This window comes from Adiantum capillus-veneris, chromosome 1 (genome assembly GCF_014529385.1).
Source record: "Adiantum capillus-veneris isolate H3 chromosome 1, ASM1452938v2, whole genome shotgun sequence".
NCBI lineage: Eukaryota > Viridiplantae > Streptophyta > Polypodiopsida > Polypodiales > Pteridaceae > Adiantum > Adiantum capillus-veneris.
The window spans coordinates 156934888-156958260 of NC_140931.1; the positions used below are offsets into that span (position 1 = coordinate 156934888).

The 23373-nt window shown below is 41.8% G+C and overlaps 1 protein-coding gene across 3 annotated transcripts in view; it reads left to right on the plus strand.

Annotated features, from left to right (window-relative positions):
- The first annotated feature begins 4616 nt into the window (after positions 1–4616).
- The window catches only part of LOC147465864 (uncharacterized), a 28303-nt gene continuing 9546 nt past the window's right edge, over positions 4617–23373 (plus strand). For all 3 annotated transcript variants that reach the window (XM_086512688.1, XM_086512696.1, XM_086512680.1), the window contains exons 1-3: positions 4617–4754; positions 4912–5003; positions 23120–23291. In XM_086512688.1, coding sequence (XP_086368814.1) covers positions 4930–5003; positions 23120–23291 — 246 coding nt within the window. In that variant the 5' untranslated portion in view covers positions 4617–4754; positions 4912–4929. The remainder of the gene's footprint in view (positions 4755–4911; positions 5004–23119; positions 23292–23373) is intronic.

Sequence of the window (23373 nt, forward strand, 5' to 3'; positions counted from 1 at the left end):
GCCAACCTCCCTGCCTCTACTGTGGAAGATTGCAGACTCAAGATTCTTAAAGGAGGGCAATTCTTGGATAAAGGTGAGCTCATCAAAGCACCCTTCAATCTCAATCTCATCGACCACTCCAAGTGCCCCTCAAATATAGGCATGTACATCCGTACCAAGGGAAACATGGAATTTGCGAAGAGTAACCCTGATTTTTACATTGAGTCCATCTGGAATGTCTTTCATCCTTATGTGAAATGTGCCTGTAGATTACTTGAACCTAAAGCCTCTCGTGAATCCAGCATCATGTGGTTTGATCATACCATATGGTTTATTCTCAACCATTTGGACTTACTGTTCCCAGAGAAACCTGTGGACTTTCATCTTTCCCTCATTTCCTCTTGGTTAGGTGGCCAAGCTAAGCAGATTGTAATTGCACAGATTGCCTTCAACATCTTCCGTGGACTTATGCTTGATATCTTGAAGGAGTTAAAAGCTGATGAACCTGGCATTTACTTAACTATTTATGCTAACTTTAAAGGTGTTAAGCTCATCACTAGTCTTCTTAAACCTTGTATTGATGAGGATGACTCCCATGCTCTCAAAAGGGCTAACTCCTTGATCACCCCCAACTCCTTCACTTCCTTCTTAACACCTAGTTCATCCTCTAACCGAGGAAGAGTTCGTAGCTTTACAAGAGGAAGAGGCAGATCTCCCTCCATTAGGAACTTCCTTGAATTTTAACCCCTGGGTATATTGCAGGTTGCTACAAGCCCTTGCGGAACAAGAACTCTCAACAAAGAGGATCCAGAAAATGGTTTCATCTACATACACTGTCTCTTTCACAATGTACTCCTCGATTGGATTCAACCAAAAAGTCTTTTTTGTGAGTGCTTTGATCTATTTTTTGGTAATCACAAATTGCTCAACAATATACTCATAGGATGGAAATATCATCATCCCGTAAAAAGGTTGATCTATATAATGACTTTCTTCGGCATGATTCTGTCCCTCATTGTACATGTGTTCATTTTACCACTTTTTCCAAAAATTTTGAAGCTTTTGGTAACCATGTTTTCACTTGTGATCTTAGCATTATTGAAAATAGTAAAATACGTAGAATTTTGGCCAACGGGCTCAATCATATACCTAACTTTCCCAAAAACCCATACCTTGCCTTATCAGCTATACTAAGCTGTCTCACTGACCTTGTCAGTGCTCTCCGACTGGATATGACAGTCCTACTGGACTTAAAGGAAGTGGTGAAGGAATGCTTCCTTCATAAAATTTCACAACTTCCTAGTAAATGGTTATCATCTGAAGACTCTTGGCTTACTTCTCAACTAACTCTTGATTTTCAAAAGATCTCTGATAAATGGTTTGTTGTCGGGCTTGACAAAATCTCTAACTATCCCACTATTGTTTGAAAATACCTGACTTGGAAAGCTGCTCGTAATCAAGTATCTGGTAAGGAATTCTGTCATATTAATGCTACACCTCAAATTATTTCCAATAAAATTGCTAAACACTTAGGGCTGCTAGGCTACTCCATGATGAACACTAAGCTACCAGTGCTTTTTTCCACCTATAAAATCCATAAGCATAAGTTCATGTGGATATATGATGCCTCCAATTGTATCTTTACTGGTATCACCAAGGATATTACTTTTTGTCTTGACCTTATATTATTTGAATTTGAGCTTATTTGTGCCACTAAATAGAAAATCTGCCAGGACTTCTTACATGTCCAATATAATCCCTTCTGGCTTACTAAAAACTCTACGGAGGTCTCACTTAACCTTCCTCACCAAATCTTCCACATCTTTACGGCTGACATCACACAATGTTACGAAAATATTCCCCTTGATGGGGATCTTGGCCTTAAGGCTGTTCTTGCCAAGGTGATTAAATTGGCTTTCTCCAATGTTAGAAAGAAGAAGTTTTTCTACATCTCTCTTTCCAAAAAACCTAGGTGGATTCACTTATCTCACTATGTGCACTCCCTACACTTTAATGAAGCTAAGCTTTGCTCCTACATCTCGTGGCTGCTGAATAATTGCACTATAATTTCAGGTGGTCTTTGCTTTAACCAATGCCTTGGCATCCCATGGGTTTTTCATGATCTCCACTTATGTGTAATATTTACCTTGCTTTCTTTGAATACAGGTGGTGTCTCAAGACCATGGAAACTTACAAGAATAAACTTCCACAGTTCAAACATACTTATAGATACATGGATGACGTACTAAGTGTCAACAATAGGGACTTCCCCAATGAAATTTTTTTGATTTACCCTCACTGCCTGAAAATTGAACCTACCTCTCTCTATGAGACCATCACACCCAATAGGGCTTTCTGCACATCTGTCCAATTTCTTAACCTCTCAATATCCCTTCATACCCCATCTGTTGGCGGGTATTGGGGCTGCTAATGGTTGATGAAATGGTTCTCTGTTCTACTCTTTCTGAAGGTAAATATATGGCAGTTTTTGGCTTAGCATTTGTGTGGAAAGAAACCGAGCAAGGGCTCAGAAAAGGTTGTACCTCGTATAAGGATGGATTCCTACTACTGATTTAGCCCCGCTGGTATTATTGTATGGCATCTTCTCTACTGCTTTTGTCACTTGGAAAAACCTTCCGTATGGAGGGAATGCTAAACTGGTGTACCACTATTTTCGGACCCATGTACTAGTTTATGTTGCTTTCATGGGAAGGAATATGATCCGCTACATTCTTTGAACGACCTGATCATTATGATTGATTGCAACAAATGCTTTACAGCATTTGCATTCACAGTTTGTCCTTGTTTTTTTGGACGGGCTAGGCCTCTACCACTTGGCTAGCTATTAGTTTATGACTTATAAGAATAGACTGCATTGGACTCCATTTGTAACAGTATTACAACATCGTTCTATACTTAGAAGGAAGTATCTTTGCTTATTTACCAATAGAACCTCACTAATATGACGGATAAATAAACTCATGAAGTTTGTTTTCTTGGGGGATTATACCACTCAGATTAGAAGATGAAATTTGTCACTTAGATTAGAAGTAATAATTAAACTTATAAACACAAAGGTTTTACTGTGGATCGAGCTTGTTTAAGGTAAAAACGTTTTGTAAGATGGACATGGATAACAACTGGTATGGTCCGTTGATACCTGTAAAACACATCCAAGGCTAACTGAATTGTTGTCTTGTTTGGATGGATGCAGGTAAGGACTCTATCTTATCTTTGAAGGTTTTTTTACTTTGGCAAGCTACCCTACTCTGGATGGAACACTCACTGATGACTTGGGAAGTTCTTTTACTTTCTGCACACTGAAAGGGGATCTCTTTCCTACAAACATTGTACTTAAATGATTCTAATACTGAGTTGTTTAAGTTTTAACAGCTACACACACACACACACACACACACACACACACACACACACACACACACACACGTTTCACAAGGACCACATTGCACCCAACCTCCAAGAGATATCCTATGGTTAGAAAGAGCCGTTGCAATTAGAAAAAATGGGTTCCATTTGAATCTTAATGAGATCTTAATGTGAGCTCAAGCGACCTATGTGTAAATTGAAACATTGTTTACAAGTTAGTTCAGAGCAGCGTCTTGTATCTTGCTAGAGGCAAATCCAATTAAGGAACTTCTGATAGATAAGGCATAGTGAGAACGACATTTAGCCCAACGATGGTGTACTAGGATGCTCCCCACATAATCCCAAAACTCAGGCACTTACTTTGCATGATGATTGGTTTCCTTGTAATAGCCCATGAGGAGGCACTTCATGAATGTAGCGGGTGGCAGAAGAGGTGAATCTACTTTATGTGGGTGTATTTAAAGATCGGAAAGCATGGTAGTAGGCCTTTACAAAGTGTGTGGGACTCTGCACCTATATTAATTTAGGAAGACCACAATTGCTTGAGACAAAGTTTGAATGTAATCACCTCACAATTTTCTTGCTGCCCTAAGCGCATGGTAAATTTTATTATAAGAGAGCAACGCATATTACATTTTAGGCCACCTCACAAGGTGTGACAGAAATAAGCATAAAGCAAGGGGGTTTAGATGCTACAATAAAAGAATTTATTGTACAGGTAAAGGGATTTTGAATCATGTACTAACAGAATGGGCTATTACAAAAGGGGACAAGTTCTAGGATGAGGGGCACTTTTAACTCATACTCAAACTTGAAGGATTCATTAGAGACAAATGGGGTAGGTTCTTTAGTGTGTGATAAAGCTCACTTCTATGTGGATGCTGGCTAAAAATTATAGAGCTCCTTAAATTTTCTATGCAGTATCCAACATCTCCCTTCCTAGGTCACACACCCAATCTCCTAGGTGTATGGCAGTAGCCTCTACATATTGTGAGTAGTGAGAGTGGTGTCTTTATTCGACGTGGTCACCTCAACACTTTGAACGTTAACAATAAAACAACAATTGACATTTTTGTGATCCTCCATAGAAGTTATCCCCATGACATATCACCTAAGTTTCGGAAAATGCAAAATGCCCAACATAGAGACTCAATCGGTCAGGGCATTGACCAAGGGCTGTAAACATAAAGTTTGAGAGAGTTTTACTAAGGAACCACTCTCATTAATAAGCAACAAAACGGTCACTGGGTTTTAGAGGAGGGTTAACGAGCTCAGCACTCGCCATGAAGAAGAAGGTTGATGAGCGTGTTCGCACTCTGATAGAAAATGGCGTCAAGAGCAGGCACCGCTCTATCTTTGTTGTTGTCGGTGACAAGGGGAGAAACCTGGTATACCCAAACGCGCGCGCACACACACACACACACACACACACACACACACACACACACAGAGAGAGAGAGAGAGAGAGAGAGAGAGAGAGAGAGAGAGAGAGAGAGAGAGAGAGAGAGAGAGAGAGAGAGAGAGAGAGAGAGAGAATGTCTGCAGGTAGTCTTCCTTCATTAGATGCTCTCAAGAGCTGTAATCAAAGCCAACCCCTCAGTGTTATGGTGTTACAAGAAGGAGCTATTCCTAAGCAGGTCTGGAATTTTATATTGCAAATGCTGAAAGGAAAATTAAAGTGTATTATAGTTTGTAAAAACTCTGGTGTCGTCTCTCTTTGCTCAAAGTCCATCTCAATCATTTGCATAAGCTTCGACATAGTTTGAAAATTTGCTGTCTGCATGGCATTGCTCTCCTCTTGTTATGTCAAATGAGTTATGCAAAGGTGACGATGGCAGAATATCTGTTTCTTTGTGACAGAAAGAAACTGCCTTCATTACAATCATAAAGAGATTTTTCTACTCACAATCTTGAACCCATTTGTTAGTGAGCCCGTGGACCCATAAATCGTACTAATGATCCTATACATGAACAGCTAAAATAGCAAAAATGTTAGAAACATTTTTTGTTGTTTGGGGAACGACTGGCAACTTTCAGTTTTAACATCTAGCAGCCAAACACGGGTTAGAGTGGCCACATTATTAGCATTGATCGATTTTGTTGATTTGCCCAACGAAGGTCTAATTAAACTAAAGCGGGACCAACACTCACACACACAAAAGCGTAGAAGATGATGATGTGGCATTTGTATGGACGCCTGTGATTTGCATTGGTAGTGCCACGTGGCAACAATACGGATTTCTGCGATTTGCGCTACCGACGTGACATACATCTATGTGTTTGGTACGTGCATGAAACATGGCATTCTTAGCCATATATACTGCACTTTGGCTATTACAACCAAGCAGTGGAGCATATGCAGGAAGACCAAAATCTCTGACTAGACGACCAAGCCAAACAACTTTTTTGGCAGCCTCTGTGGCTAAAATATATTTAGCCTCTGTAGTACTCAGTGCCACAATCTTTTGTAGTCTTGAACACCAAGAAACAGCCCCACCTGCAAGTGCAAAGACATATCCACTAATAGATTTTCGAGTGTCAAGATCTCCTGCCATGTCTGAATCACAGAATCCCTGCAATTCCAATGTACCCTTTCCATAGCATATACATTTCTCCTGTGTACCTTTTAAGCACCGAAAAATGGAATTTATTGCTTCCCAATGTGGTTTGCCAGGATTAGATATAAGTCTATTGACAACTCCCTCTGCATGAGAAATGTCAGGCCGTGTGGCAATCATGGCATACATCAAAGATCCACAAGCTGATGCATAAGGTATACCCTTCAGTTTATGTGGCGGTAAAGGCACACCAAGAGGCTTAGCATCAACCATATTAAACCTTTGAAGTACTTTGCCAATCTACTTGTCTTGAGAGAGAAATAACAAGCGTTTCTCTCTATCCCGTCTAATCCGCATGCCCAAATTGTGTTCAGTTGCCCCTAAATCTTTCACTGAGAAGGCTGAATTCAACTGCTTTTTAAGAGCATTGACAATACTATTATGCTTGCCTGCAATTAGCATATCATCCATACATAAGACTAGCACAATAAGGCTTCCATCCTCAGCCTTTTTTGTGTACAAGCAGAGATGCGAATGGCTGCGTTTAAATCCATGGTTGAGCATAAAGGTGTCAAAAATTTTGTACCACTGCTTGGGGCTTGTTTTGGCCAATACAAGCTGCGTTTTAGTCTGCATACCAAATGCTCTTTTCTTGGAATGACAAAACCTTCTGGCTGTTCCAAGTCACCATGAAGAAAAGCAGTGTTTACATCCATTTGATCCATCTCTAAATCAAGGAGAGTAGCGAGAGCAAACAAAACACGGAGGGTAGTCATCTTCACCACCGGTGAGAAGACTTCTTGGAAGTAGCTCCCATGTATCATTTGCATACAGAGAATTCATCTCGTTTTGCATAACAAGCTCCCACTTACACTTTTTCTCACATGATTGTGGCTCTTTGTATGTTAGAGGCTCATTTTCATCTGTCAACAAAATGCAATCCAAAGATGGTTGAAACCTCTGTGGTTGCCTTCTGACACGTGTAGACATTCTTACCCAATGGTCCATGTTTTGTGGCAATGGGCCTACATCCTCAGGAATGACCACACCATTAGGTGGGTGATTTTCAACATTTCCTTGCTGCTGTAATCTGTTTTCAGCATGTTCTTCATCATTTCCTACCCCATCTGGTGCATCCATTGGTTGGCAGTAGCACAACGGGTTGTTGCACATTTGCAGTATCAATAGGCACAAAATCTTCAGCTAATGGCTGATTTAGGGCTGGCTGTTCATGCTGAAACTTGACCTTCATTTTGTCAAGATCACTTTGTGTAGCATTATTTAGCAACTTTGCCTCATTAAACACTACATCTCGGCTGCGTACTATCTTCCTATTCTGAGGTGACCAAATTTGTGTAATCCCTCTCCCTCATCTCCATATACCATGACGATGCCCTTGATGGATATCATGTCAAGTCTGGTCCGCAGTTCTACAGGTACATGCACACAGGCCTCACAGCCAAAGACACGTAAATGGTCATATAAAGCAGGTTTGGCAAATCAAACCTCTTCAACAATGTCATTCTTCAAACCAAGATTCGGAGAGCAATTGCATACATGAACTGCAGTTTTAAGAGCCTCTCCCCAAAGCTCGTGGGAGATTAGCCGTTGACAACATGCATCTGACTCTCTCACAAAGTGTGCGATCATATCGTTCAGCCACGCTATTTGATGCAAGGTTATAAGGAGCCGTCAACTCCCTCTTAATGCCATGCATCTCACAAAACTTGTTGAACTCATTAGAGACATACTCTCCTCCATTATCCTTTCGAATGTTGCAAGCATTCAACACTTCATGTTTGCCCTTTAATACATACACCCATGACTTTCTACTAAAATCAGCAAGGAAAGTAGCAAAGTAACGTGCACCCCCCATATGAACTAACAGGCATAGTGCATACATCAAAGTGTACCAAGTCAAGAGCATTAGACTTCTTAACGACACCAAAGTAATAAGAAGACTTTACATGTTTTCCATGTATGCAACCATTACAAAAGTCCAGACGAGGGCCTTTTACATCAAATCTCCCTAAAGAGGAGAGAACCTGAAGGCCTTTCTGGCTCATATGGCCAAGTCTTTTGTGCCAAAGTTCCATTTGAGAATGGACTTCCGCTACAACCAAAAACTTTGTAATACAAATAATACAAAGTCCCCTTCTTGTTGCCTGTTACAATCAGCATTGAACCCTTGTGTACTTTCCAAGACCCACCACCCAAAGTAGTGAAATAACTTTTCGCATCCAAGTGCCCCACAAATAGCAAACGTTTCTTAATGCCAGGGACATAACGTACATCCTGCAAAATCAACTCTTGGCCATTTTCAAGAGCCAAATGAATGGTGCCAACACCCTCTATCTCACATGCATAGTTGTTGCCCAAGTAGACCTTGCGTAGGCGACCTGCAGTGTATGAAGAAAACGACTCCAAAGAGAGAGTAACATGAAAAGAGGCATTGTTGTCCACTATCAAAGATTGGGACAACCCATTATGGGCTGAAAGCAAGGCGTCAATCACTTCCCTTTTGGTGATGTGCATATCACCTGCTGCTGCCATAACATCTCCATCAATGCATGAGGACGCAACAAGCATTTCTTCGGTGTCAGAAAGCTCTTCAATGACCACACTAGATGCTACATTGGCTTTAGCAACTTCTTTTGAGGAAGAGCTGTCATCATCTTTCTCATCATCCTTTGCTTTCTTTCCCTGTTGTTTCTTTCTTGCTTGTTCTTTCTTGGAGTAACGGCATCGGTCTTTTGGTGTCCTTTGCATCCACACTGATAGCAAGTCACATCTTGTTGTTTTCCCTTGCTTCTACTCCTGCTTTTGCCTTTATTGCTTGCATTTCCCCTCTTTTCGGATCTGCCTCTAACTTGATACCCTGGGCCACCACTGCTTTCACCCCTAGACTTCCTTCCGATTTTCTCATTCAGGATAGAGCCTCGAACACCATCGAAGGTTAAAGCAGGGTTGTTGCTAAGTGAAACAACCAAAGGTCTATCAGACAAAGTCATCAACAAGAAAATAGCCTTTAATTTATCATTGAAGTCTAGCAGACCTGAATCCTGCAACTGACTCAAGATACCTGTGAAAGTACTCAAATGCTTAGATGCTGGCTTAGACTCATTTAACTCCATGTTCACAAGTTTACGCATAAGTTGCACTTATTCATAGGAGTTGTATTTTCATAAGCGTCCTTTAGCTTATTCCATATAGCATAAGCCGTATCAAGATGCTTAATGTTTGTAAGTACATCATCAGACAACCATTTTAATGTACGCAATGGCCTTCTTATTGAGTCTAGCCCAATCCTCATCTGGCATGGTTACATGCTTAGTTTCCAAGAGCACATCATCGCAATCCTTGAGAAACAAAATGCCTTCCATTCTGTCTTTCCACAAATCAAAGCCAGTGCCATCAAACCTCTTGATTTCAAGAAGAGATTTAGTGCCACTGCCACTGGAAGCATTAGTAGCCATACTTTAGCAATGCACTAAAGCACAAATGCTCTAATTTACAACAACAAATAACCTTCATCCTTGAACAACCCAACAAGTTAGAGAGCAAGGATCACCACCATTGTGTTCAAATACATGTACAGTAGTAAAAGTGATAATTTTCAGCAGAGAAATTGCCATAAAGTGACTCCCACTTCAGCAGTATCACCAAAAATGCATTTGCAACAATCCCAAATCTGCAAATGATCTCTAGAACAGCTGCAACATGAATATTCAACAATATAATTACTCGATGAGAGTTTCCCGACGCATGTACTGCATACATGAAGGTGGGTATCGGTTTCTGATACACGAATCCACAATCAATTTGTGCAATTTCTCCACAATCTCACGCGTGGGAGGTAAAACCACAATTTACCATACAAAATTTTGCATCAGCAATACCCCCAAAGTGTATTACATGCATCAATTTTGCCAAATTCAGAAATTTCAGCAAAATCTTCAAAATTTCTCGTGACAATTTTAATTTTTACCGAAATGCACAATTTCAGCAAAAGCCCCAAAATTGCTTTGACGAATTTGCCCCGATTGCATTAATACATGATCCCTTCAGCAAATTATGGGGAATTTCTGTAAAATTTGTTGTTGCAAAATCCCCAAATTTTTGGGGTTCAATTTTGCACGAATGTCAATGGAATTGACTTAGCCGAGTGCAATTTCACCTTAACACAAAAAGCCCCAATGTTTATGAAGCTTTTATGCACAAAATCTGCAATTTTTGAAGCAAAATCTGTTGTTGTCAAAGAAAAAAATTTCCCGCGTGAATTGAGTTATGTCTCGCGTGAAAGGGCTTGGGCTGATTTGATGCAAAGACCAGCTGCATGTGCAACTTTTGGCCTTGCTTGTAGCTGCGGCTACGTAGAAGTGCGCGGACCGGAGAGGCTCTGATACTGGTTTGTTGGTGGCGCAAGCAGAAAGAGCAGGCAACGCTGACTGTTTTCAGTAGCATACGAGCTTGAGAGAGAGAGAGAGATCTCCCAGCTTGAGGTTACATGTATCAAATATTGATATACTTAAAAAATCAAAGTGTATTATTATGTATGGTTTTAAGAGTATAAGGGTGTGTTCCCACCCTATGAGTTAGTGGTGTGAGTTAGTGTGTGAAAAAGAGAGTAGAGGGCCTTTACGTACCCAGCAGTACCCAAGTACCCCAAGTACCCAAGTACTCATTGCATGGTCATCACGAGAAGTGGAATGGATACTTGTCAAAGTCGACGATGCAGAAGCGTAGAGACCAAGGGGAGTGAGCACGCGCGCGAGAGAGAGAGAGAGAGAGAGAGAGAGAGAGAGAGAGAGAGAGAGAGAGAGAGAGAGAGAGAGAGAGAGAGAGAGAGAGAAGAGTCTCTTGAACCAATCAACCTTGGCAATGAATAACTGAATGTGTATACAATGGAGGCAAGGGGTTGCTTATATAGCAATCTCAGTAAATTGTCCTACCCAAGACTTTGACAAATAAGTAAAATAAATACCTAAAAGCCAAACTAAATAATGGGATCACATTGGGCAGTTCACTTGAGATGCCAAAACTAACACCCTCTCTGCAGCTCATAGTGGACATCAATAGTGAGACCAATGGACACCCCAGAAGTGGCCACCAACTGGATACACCTCGGTGTTACTCTCCTCAACTCTGTACCTGGAAGTAATGCCATCTTGAGCATCGGTTGCCTTTGTAGAAACTTTGAACTGTAGACCACACTACGTCCAATAATCCCCATTCGTGAACTGTGAACACATCACATCCAAAATATAAAACTCCAAGATAATGAACTGTGGGAACATATCTTGTCCATAATCTGACCAACAACAATGGATTGGTGCACTCATCCATAGTGTTTTAGACGTCTGATTGGTTCCCTGCCAGATGCATGTGCATTGAAACTCCGACCTACGGGTCCAAACACCAATAACTTGGAACTCCAACACAGGGGTCCAAAATAATTATAGGGAGCATTGCTTGCCCCTCTTTGCCGCTCACAAGCCTCTCTCTGGTTGAAGCTAGTGGCCACACTTGTCATTTGACTAGAAATCTGACGTCGAGGCCATTGTGGCCACCGCCACGAGTGCCATGCCGATCTCCTTTGTCAAATATTTATTACCGTATATTACCGTAGTCTTTGTCCAGCTTGCCTTTATCCTTGTCTGCCTGTGAGTTCCTGCTTTTGCCTTTGGCTTCAAACTCTCGAGCCAAACAAAGTGTCGAGTCACATTCATGACAATTGTGATCGTACCTCGTGGGTACCAAGGAAGCTAACTGAGTATTGGTACTGCCATCCTTGTCAAGCTTGCCGATGCCTCTGACCTCTAGCAAACTTGCCCATCTGCTTTTGGCTTTGCAATCTCGAGCCAAACAATTTGTCGGGTTCCTTAAGAAGTGAGCTGGTGCATAGGCCGCTAACTGGATGGTTGACAATCCGTTATCCATAGCTTCTGGTTGGTTTTGGTCGATGTCGTCGAGGGCGGTCAAGCAAAAGGAGGCCATTTTGAAGTTGCAAGGATTGGAAACTTGTACTCCTTCTCGCACTCCAAGGGCCGTCGTACTAATCCAAGCAATTCCGCTCCACTGGCATTCCCAAAACGCTCCAAAGATTGGGTACAAAACCCTCTCTTTAAGTTCCACTCTCTTCGTCCCTTTCCGAGCCGTTCCACAACTCTTTGACTCCCAAGTCTCTCCAATGCGAGGCTACCAAATCCCTCCAACTCTGCACTTTGAAAGATGCCCTCCACAGCCCACAACGTGTTAAAACGTTGGGCGTTAGTAGGGGGAAGACGTTGTCCAAGGCGCCGACGGTGAGAGCTGCTCCTTCGAGCGCTTTCGAATGCAGTCAGGTTGGGGGGGGCATCGATGCCGTCAGCAGAGGAAGTAAAGCGCTTGCAGTTTGTAGCGTTTCAAAACGCGAGCAAGGCAAAGGAGGGCGACGTCACCAGCAGGCTCCGCTAGCGAGCGTTTCAGGGGAGGGGATCCGATGCCGATAAGGGAGAAAAACGCCCAACGTTTAAAAAAAAAACGCTATGGGCTGCACGGGATGCCGGCGACTGAAGAGGTTAGACTCCTTGCGGGCTTCTTCTCCTCTTTGCTCCTCCACGCCAACGGCTTCGTTCACCGAGCTACACCAAGCTGTGATACCATGTCAAAGTCGACGATGTGGAAGCGTACAGACCAAGGGGAGTGAGCACGAGAGAGAGAGAGAGAGAGAGAACGAGAGGCAGTCTCTCCTGAACCAATCAACCTTGGCAATGAATAAGTGAATGTATATACAATGGAGGCAAGGGGTTGCTTATATAGCAACCTCAGTAAATTGCCCTACCCAAGACTTTGACAAATAAGTAAAATAAATATCTAAAAGCGAAACTAAATAATGGGATCACATTGGGCAGTTCACTTGAGATGCCAAAACTCTAACAATACTTTGCGTGAAGGTGATGAGAGTGGAGTTGGAGGAGACGAAGTCTCTACATGAGGAGGATTGTTCCCCGATCCTCGCCCATCCTCATCTACGCCACGGATTGCACCAAGCTCTATGTAGACTTTGGTCAAGTCTATGATGGAGATGATGCTACAACAAGAGGCTCAACGTGCCGCCATGGATAGAGACCGTGAAGAACGAAGGGCCGCTATGGAGCTCGAGCGTGAACGCATAGCAACTGAAGAAAGAAGGGCATCTATGGAGCTTGAGTGTGAGCAAGCACGCGAGGCTCAACGCACAACGGTTGAAGAAAAGCGGGACCAACACTTGCAGGAGTTGATCCTACAGGTACTGTCCCCGAAGACCGAGCCACTCGAGGTCTGCGAGTCATCCCGTAACATAGGTAGAGACGACTCCTCCAACATTCCCGTCACTGAGAAGTCGACGCTTAGTAAGTATGATGGTAAGATGGATGCTTCTGTAATTCATTCTTGGTTGCATCAGTTTAATGCTTACTTTGTGACTAACAAGAAGACCAACAACATCAAAGTTTTGACTGCTACCATGTATCTAGCGGCTGATGCCATTAATTGGTATCAAGCTTGACATGAGTCACAGTTGGCTGAGCATCTTGAGCATGCCGCGGATGGCATACTCCTCTCTCTCAATCGGGTCGACTTCCAAGACAAGTTCAAGGCTCGTTTTATGCCACCGCAGTACCTTGATCGGTTAAAAGAAGATTGGCGTGGCCTTAAGCAAAATGGCACTTCTAATATGTCTTTTTCTAACCGTATTTTGTAGATTGACGTTCAATTGCTTAGGTCCGATGAGGATCGCAAGGAGGCTTTCCTTTTCGGATTGGACGAATACATCAAGTTCGATGTGCAAGTTTTCAACCCTACGGACTACAATGACGCCGTTAGAATCGCTCTAGCGCAAGAAATGAAGCACAATAAAGGTAGGTTGAAGGAGAATAAGTCAAGTACCCCTCAGGACCAACAAAATGGTAAGACCAATGGTAAGGATAACAATAATTCTTCTTCTTCTCAATCTTCCTCTACACCTAGAGCACAAAACTCTCACAATGATAGTAAAGGAAAGGCTAAAACTTAGGACACCCCGAAGTTGACATCTGGTGAAAAATCTACTCAAGGAATAGTAGGAGGTTGGTTAACTGTTGAAGAACGAACCGAGTATTTAAAGGAAGGAAGATGCCACATCCATAAAGGGAAGTCTGTCCCTATTGTATCCGCTTCGGCTATCACTTGTGTAATTAAGAATCATCTTTTTGCTCACTTGATTTTTGCATGTGATGTTTTAGATAATTGTCAGTTAAATTTTTCAATGTTAGATAAAGAAAGGTCAGCATTTTTGTGGAAGTTTAGTGATTGTTTTTCTAATTCATCACCGTCTTGGTTGCTTTCAGAGAGGCCCGAGGATCATGCAATAGATTTGCTACCAGGTTGTGAAGTGGTAGAGGGGCTGGCGATGGGTGTAGCAGAACACACGAGCAGAGAGAGAGTGCGAGCGCTGTTGCAGAGAGAGAGCGTACGATATCAATTGTGTTTCTTGGGAACACCACTAAAAGCCCTATGTTTTATTATTATGTAAGGGTACAAACTTATGACCATTTAAATGGCCTTTGGGTGTGAACACACCCAAGTATAAAAGAATGAATAAATGAGTAAGAGAGGCTATAAGAGGGCCTTTAGACCCAACAACCTCCCACCTAAAGGCCCGATGTGGTACCTTTAAGTAACTCCCACTAAGTGTAAGCAATGCCGATGTTGTGTCTTAGCAAGACACTTAGTGAGAACATCTGCAGGGTTATCCTGTGTCTTGACCTTTGTGAGTGTGACAAGGCCATCATCCAATACCTGTCGTATAAAATGGTACCGCACATCAATGTGTTTGGTACGAGCATGAAACATGGCATTCTTAGCCAGGCATACAGCACTCTAACTATCACAACCAAGCACTGGAGCATATGCAGGAAGACCAAAGTCTCTGACCAACCTGCCAAGCCAAATAGCTTCCTTAGAAGCCTCTGTGGCTGAAATATATTCAGCCTCTGTAGTGCTCAGTGCCACAATCTTCTGTAACCTTGAACACCATGAAATAGCACCTCCAGCAAGTGTAAATACATACCCACTGGTAGACTTTCTAGTGTCAAGATCACCTGCCATGTCTGAATCACAGAATCCCCGCAATGATAGTGTACCCTTGCCATAACATATACATGTGTCCAGTGTACCTTTTAAGTACCTGAATATGCTCTTCACTGCCTCCCAATGCGGTTTGCTAGGATTAGACATGAACCTGCTAACAACTCCCACTGCATAAGCAATGTCTGGTCGTGTAGCAACCATGGCATACATCAATGAACCACAAGCTGAAGCATAAGGAATGCCTTTCATAACATGAGCAACTATATCATCTTTTGGGCAATCAAGCTTGCTAAGCTTTGTGTGCGTAGTTAAGGGCACACCAAGAGGCTTAGCATCAACCATATTAAATCTCTCAAGTACTTTCTTGATGTACTTGTCTTGAGAGAGGAATAAAAGACGCTTCTTTCTATCCCTCCTAATACGCATACCCAAAATATGTTCAACTGCACCCAAATCTTTCATCGGGAAAGTTGAATTCAGCTCCTTTTTCAAAGCATTCAAAGTCTCCTTAGGCTTGCCAGCAATTAACATGTCATCCACATATAGGACTAGCACAATAAGACTACCATCAGGAGCCTTTTTAGTGTAAAAACAGTGATCTGCTTGACTGCGTTTGAAACCATGATTGAGCATAAAAGTATCAAACTTTTTGTACCACTGTCTAGGAGCTTGTTTCAGCCCATACAAGCTGCGGTTTAGTTTGCATACCAAATGCTCTTTCCCTGGAATGACAAAGCCCTCAAGCTGCAGCATATACAGCTCCTCATCCAAGTCACCATGTAAGAAAGCAGTGATCACATCCATTTGATCAAGCTCCAAATCCAAGATAGCACATAGAGCAAACAACACACGGAGAGTAGACATCTTCACTATACGTGAGAAGATTTCCTGGAAGTCAATGCCTTCCTTTTGTGCATAACCCTTGGCAACTAAACGCGCTTTGTATTTGGGTTTGTCATCAACACATTTGATCTTATAAACCCACTTGTTAGGAATAGCTTTCCTACTTTTGGGAAAATGCACAAGCTCCCATGTATTATTTGCATACAGTGATTGCATTTCAGATTTCATAGCAAGCTCCCACTTACTTTTGTCGTCACAAGACTGGGCCTCTTTGTATGTAAGAGGCTCTCCCTCATCAGTCAACAAAACACAATCCAAAGATGACTGAAATCTCTCTGGTTGACGTCTCTGACGTGTAGATCTCCTCACCCAATGATCTACATTTGCCGGTAAAGGGTCTACATCCTCATGAATGATTCTGTTATCATTTAGCGGTTCATTTCAGCATTTATACCCTGCTGTAAATCATTTTCAGCCTGCTAGTCATTGTGCTCTATCCCATTTTGTGCATCTATTTGCTGTCCATTTTCTTCTAGCTGTTGCACAAATGGTTGCTACTCATTTTCAGCATCAATAGGCACCATATTTTCAGCCAAGGAAGGCTTTATGGCTGGTTGGTCATTATGAAATTTGACCCTCTTTTTATCATGGTCTACATGTGTAGCATTTTGGAGCAATTTAGCCTTATTAAATACTACATCACGGCTGCGTACAACCTTCCTGTAATCAGGTAGCCATACTCTGTAACCCATCTCACCCTCATCTCCATAACCCATGAAGATGCCTCTGATGGATTTCATGTCTAGCTTAGTCCTCTGATCTACAGGCACATGCACAAATGCCTCGCAGCCAAAAACACGCAAATGGTCATATGAAGCAGGTTTGCTAGACCAAACCTCTTCGGGGATGCCATTGTCCAAAGCACGATTTGGAGAATGGTTGCATACATGAACTGGAGTTTTCAAAGCCTCTCCCCAAAATTCTTGCAGATGATTATCTGTGGACAACATGCAACGTATCCTCTCACAAATTGTGCGGTTATATCTCTCAGCCATGCCATTAGATGATGGATTATAAGGGGCTGTTAACTCCCTTTTAATACCATGCATCTCACAAAAACCATTAAATTCACGTGATACATACTCTCCCCCATTATCTGTTCTTATGGCCTTTAACTTGAGACCCTTTTGTGTGTGGTCACAAAAGCATAAAATCTTTTAAAAGCGCCAAAAACATCACTCTTGTTTTTAAGTAATACACCCAAGTCTTTCTACTGAAATCATCAATGAAAGATACAAAATAATGTGCACCACCATGTGAGCTTACAGGCATAGTGCAAACATCTGAATGTACTAAATCAAGAGCATGCAACTTTTTAGAGACACCAGACGAATAAGAGAACTTCACTTGTTTACCATAGATACAATCTTTACAAAATTCAAGGCAAGGACCTTTTATATCAAATCTCCCAAGAGAGGAGAGAACCTGTAGTCCTTTCTCACTCATATGGCCAAGTCTCTTATGCCAAAGTTCCATTGGAGAATGAACTTCAGCCATAGCAACAAACTTGCCAAGTAAGGCCTTGCAATGCAAATAGGATAAAGTTCCCCTTTTGCTGCCCTTCACAATCAACATAGAACCCTTTTGTATTTTCCAAGAGCCACCACCAAAAGTAGTGAAATAGCCCTTTACATCCAGCTGCCCAACTGATAGTAGACTCTTCTTAATGCCAGGCACATACCTAACATCATGCAAAACAAGTTCTTGACCATTTTCCAAAGCCAAGTGAATGGTGCCAACACCCTCAATGTCACATGCATAGTTGTTACCCAAGTAAACTTTACCCAGGTTACCTGCAGTGTATGTGGCAAAAGACTCCAAAGGAGTTACATGAAATGAAGCACCACTGTCTACTATCCAAGACTGGGACATCCCATCATGTGTTGAAAGCAAAGCGTCAATAAGATCTGGCTTCGTGATATACATATCACTTGCCATAGCTACAACATCATCAAAGACACTCTTCTTAATGCCAGGCACATACCTAACATCATGCAAAACAAGTTCTTGACCATTTTCCAAAGCCAAGTGAATGGTGCCAACACCCTCAATGTCACATGCATAGTTGTTACCCAAGTAAACTTTACACAGGTTACCTGCAGTGTATGTGGCAAAAGACTCCAAAGAAGGAGTTACATGAAATGAGGCACCACTGTCTACTATCCAAGACTGGGACAGCCCATCATGTGTTGAAAGCAAAGCGTCAATAAGATCTGGCTTCGTGATATACATATCACTTGCCATAGCTACAACATCATCAAAGACACTCGAAGCTACGACAAGTGCTTCGTCCACATCAACAATTTCCTCTATGACCACACTAGAGGCCACATTGGCCTTGCCAACATCCTTGGAAGAAGAGGAGGTGTCATCATCACCTTTAGCATCTTTTGTATCCTTCTTCTTCTTACCCTGCTGCTGCTTCTTCCTCTCAAGCTCTTGCTTGTAAAATCTGCAATCAGGCTTTCTATGCCCTTTGCGTCCACATTGATAGCAAGTTATATCTTGAGATTTTCCCTTGCTCTTACTTCTACTCTTGCCCCTGTTAGCTACATTGTTCCTTTTCTCTGACTTGCCCCTTACATGATAAGCTGTGCCACTGCCTTCACCACTGGCTTTCCTCCTAATCTCCTCATTGAGAATGGAGCCTCTTACACCATCATAGGTTAAAGCAGCATTGTTTGACAATGACACAACAAGCGCTTCCCAACTGTCAGGCAAAGTCATCAAAAGAAAGATAACTTTCAACTTGTCATCAAATGGTTGCAGCCCTGAATCCTGAAGTTGACTCAAAACACCTGTAAACGCATTTAAATGCTCAGATGCAGGCTTTGCCTCATCCAATTCCATGTTTACAAGTTTTCGCATGAGATGAACTTGATTCACAAGAGTTTTATTCTCATACGAACTAGTCAACTTCTGCCAAATAGCATGTGCAGTGTCAAGATGCTTAATATCAGTAAGCACATCATCTGACATAGCCATTTTGATATAAGCAATAGCCTTTTTGTTCAACTTTGCCCAATCTGCATCTGACAGGTTTTCAGGTTTTGCTGCGAGCAATGCATCTTCACAATCTTTAAGGAATAGAATGTCTTGCAGTCTTTCCTTCCACAAATCAAAGCCAGCGCCATCAAATCTTTTGATTTCCATCAAAGACTTTGACTCACTACTACTTGTAGATGCATTGGAAGCCATTTCGGTGCAAAATAGACAAAAAATTCACTGCTGTAATTTTATAACAGCAGGCTGCAAGTTGCAATTTTAGCCTCTTACAGGCTCAGAGAACACTATAGAAGTGCAAGGAAAACGTAACACTGGGTTACAAACACTTTATCCAAAGTGTACAGCAGTAAAAGAGATAAATTTCAGTAGTAAATACTGAAATTTCAGCACACACATGAAGCATACATCCTGTGCATGAATGCTCCCACTTCAGCAGTAAAACCAAAGTGCATTTGCAACAACCTCAAACTTGCAACTGAGGTAAAAGCTGCTGCAAAATGTATTTTCAGCAATACATAGACTCAATGGGAAGCATCCACAAGTAAATACATGTGTTTATTGTCACATAAACCTCCTGTATATGTGAGAGAGGTCTCAAACTCTGCTCAATTGTACCACAAATTGCAATACATGACACAAAATGTCCAGAATTGCATCACATTTGCAAAAGCCCCAAAAGTTACTGCACAATTTGCTGAAATTTCTGAAAAATCAGCAAAAAGCCCTCAATTTCTCAACTCGAATCCCTGAGAATTTCTCCTGTAATTACACCTGTAGACGTAGACTTGAATAATCTTGCACTAATGTGCAAAACCCCCAAGTTTAAAGTAACAATTTGCTGAAATTTAGGGCAAAATCCCCAATTCTCCGAGTGGATTGGTGTTGCCCAAAGTGTCCCAAATGTACTTGTAACACTTGGGCTTGTTGTAATTAACAGAAAAAACCTGTTTTTGAAGAGAAACAGCCCGAAATGACTTGTTTTCAACCTGTTTTTAGCATATAAGCACTTGTGGGCTGAGGTATTGTCTTCCCTAAGTCCAGGGAGGAGAGAGAAAACACCTGCGCTTATTGTTTTTAGAGAGAGAAAACTGCGTAGGAGAGAGAAAATGAAGATTTCTCGCGAGGGAATGTGCGCGGAAGTAGGGAACTTGGCTCTGATACCAATTTGAAGTGGTAAGAGGGGTTGGCGATGGGTGTAGCAGACCACACGAGTAGAGAGAGAGAGTGCGAGCGCTGTTGCAGAGAGAGAGGGAGAGAGAGCGTACGATATCAATTGTGTTTCTTGGGCACACCACTAAAAGCCCTATGTTTTATTATTATGTAAGGGTACAAACTTATGACCATTTAAATGGCCTTTGGGTGTGAACACACCCAAGTATAAAAGAATGAATAAATGAGTAAGAGAGGCTATAAGAGGGCCTTTAGACCCAACAGGTTGTAGCCCACCAAATAGGCTTCCCTACAGGGTTAGTGCGGCCCAATAGAAAGAGATTATGGGCCAAGTAGAGGAGCTGTTAGAAGAAGGGATGACTCAACCCAGTTCTTCACCCTTTTGCTCCCCAGTGCTTCCAGTGCAGAAGAAGGATGGCTCTTGGCGCATGTGTATGGACTACCGTGTGTTAAATAAGAATACCATCAAGAACAGGTTTCTTATCCCAAGGATTGATGATATTCTTGACCGACTAGAGGGTGCGGCAATTTTCAGTAGGATAGATTTTAAACGTGGATTACCATCAGTTTTGCATTAGACCAAAGGATGTGCATAAGACTGCGTTTAGGACGACATTTGGTCTTTACAAGTTTCTAGTGATGCCATTTGGTCTTACAAATGCTCCTGCTACGTTCAATAGGATGATGGACCGGATTTTCGCCACATCAAAAGTTCGTTGGCACATTCTTTGATGACATGATAGTCTATTCGAAGAATGAAGAGGAGCATAGGCGTCACTTGACCATTGTGTTCGAAGAGCTATGTAGTCACAGGTTGCTTTTCAATCCTAAGAGAAATGCTTGGAAGAGATCCACTTTCTTGGCCACATAGTGTAAACAAAACTGTATCAATGGATCCTCCCAAGGTTGAAGCAATCAAGACATGGCGAGACTTGAAGACTGTGCACGATGTCCGTAGCTTCTTGGGATTATGTTCTTACTACAAAAGGTCAATTCCTTATCATCATGAGCTTGATGACATGAAGGAACAATATGCTACTGATGAAGATTTTGCAAGGATCTTTGAACAATTGCAAGATGGGCAACACCATGAGCACTATCTACTAAGGGACGGTTTTATGACGATGCATGGCAGACTATGTGTTACTAGGCCATTGCGACATAAAGTTATGGTAGAAATCTATGTCCCACCGTATTTAGGGCATCGTGGTATAGATGCGACAGTGAAAGTGGTCGAGACATTCTTTTATTGGCCTACTTTGAGGAGAGATGTGGATGCCTTTGTGTGAGCATGCGTGATTTGCCAAAAGGTCAAGTTTGATAGGCAAAAGGCACCAGGGTTGTTACAACCACTGCCTATGCCAGATAAGCCATGGGAAAGTATTGCTATGCATTTTATCTTTGACCTTCCAAGAATGCCAACAGGGAACGATGGTATGTGGACCATTATTTGCAAATTCAGCAAGCAGACCCATTTTATTCCTGTCAGGAAGAAGATAAAATTTGATCAGATGGCTCGGTTGTTCATGTACAATGTACAATGTGTTTGTACCATGGTATGCCACAATCTGTTGTCAGTGATTGTGATCCTCGTATGATGAGTTTTTTTTGGAGAGGCTTGTTTAAAAACATGGGCACTATGCTCAAGTTTTCTTCCTCATTTCATCCACAAACTGATGAACAGCTAGAAGAGGCTAATTCTAGTGTTTTAGATCTGTTGAAATGCTATGTGTCAGAAGTGGGAACAATATTTAGCCATGCTTGAGTATGCATACAACAATACGGTGCATTTGTCAATAGGCAAGGCACCTTTTGAAATTGTTGAGGGTGGCAAAAAGGTTTCTCCTATTTTGCACATGAAGGACAATATTTTTAAAGCAGATCGATATGTTGATAACATGGATGAATTGTCTTGGAGAAGACTCTGGCAAAGCAAAAAAGGGCTGCTGATCATCACCGACATGAGTTGTTGTTTTCACCTGGTGATTGGGTTCTTTTGTGGTTTGAAAAGGCAAGGTGTAAAGAAGATGAAGGGCAAGGAAAGGTTGTTTCCTAAGCTCATCATGCGTTATTATGGACCGTTTCAAGCGTGAGTCTTCCAAGACCCTTCGCGGGTGATGTGCTAGAAGCTATGCCAGATGAAGATCAACCTGAGGTCAAGGAACTTGATTAGATCTTGGTACCTGAGCAGATTTTGGCACACAAGGAAAGAAAAGTTAAGTGAAAAGTTGCACGACGGTATTTGGTGAAGTTGAGGAACTATCCACCTATGGATGCAAAGTGGATGGAAGAGAACGAACTGCTAGAGGCACCGAATATACTGCAGCTTTACCTTGAGGCCTTTGGGTTACAGCCTACGTATGCCCCAACTCAATGTGCTCAAAAGAGGGGTGATGCTGATGGAGCTAATAGATCAAAAATACATATGGATTCAGTGCAATAGAAGTGTACACTGCTCTATGAATGCTAAAGGTATAACGTTCACTTCTATCGTAGACAGAAATAACAAAAATATGAAGGTTTCTTTAAGTCATTTGTATCGGTTTCAGTACGTTGTTCTAGGAAGGGGATGGTTTTAGTCAACCTCCCATGAAACCCATCATCAAAGAAATAACTATTGCGGCATTAACTCTTGGCATTGGGGGGCCACAACTTTGTTTGTGTAGGAGCATCCTGCTCCAAGTGTTATCCTCTTGGTTTTTTTTTCCATTTTTAGTATCAATTGAAATTGTTTTTTTAAATTACTTAAGTGTTGCAGATATTCTTGAAGTCTTGTATCGTCATCTATAGTAGAATGTGATCACATAGAGCTTCGACTTAGCTCAATGACCGAGGGTTGGCCCAGCATCTCATATTTAGGCTCTTCCTTGGAGTTAATTGAAATCTTCCTTGCATGCTGTTTTTAAATTTGGAAAGACTCGTTCACTGACACCTACTTTTAGTATGTTCTGAGGTTTTTTTCTGATAACTCATAATTAATGAACTTTGAGAGATTGAGTGGCTGCATTTGGATTGTTAATGGGCAGTCACAAGAAGAAGAGAATGAAACAAGTGAAGAAGATGATGCAACGAGGGCTGACGGACTCAATAAAAGAAGATCCTTTCTCAGTATTTGTTGCAAGCACTGAGATCAGATATTGTTACTATGCAGAAACTGAGAAGATATTAGGAAACACTTTTGGCATGTGCGTCCTACAGGTGAACAGTTTTCAATCAAGCTGTTGCTTGAACAAGTTTCCACAGGGGCTCCACTGTAATGTATCTCTTGGCATCAGCTTGA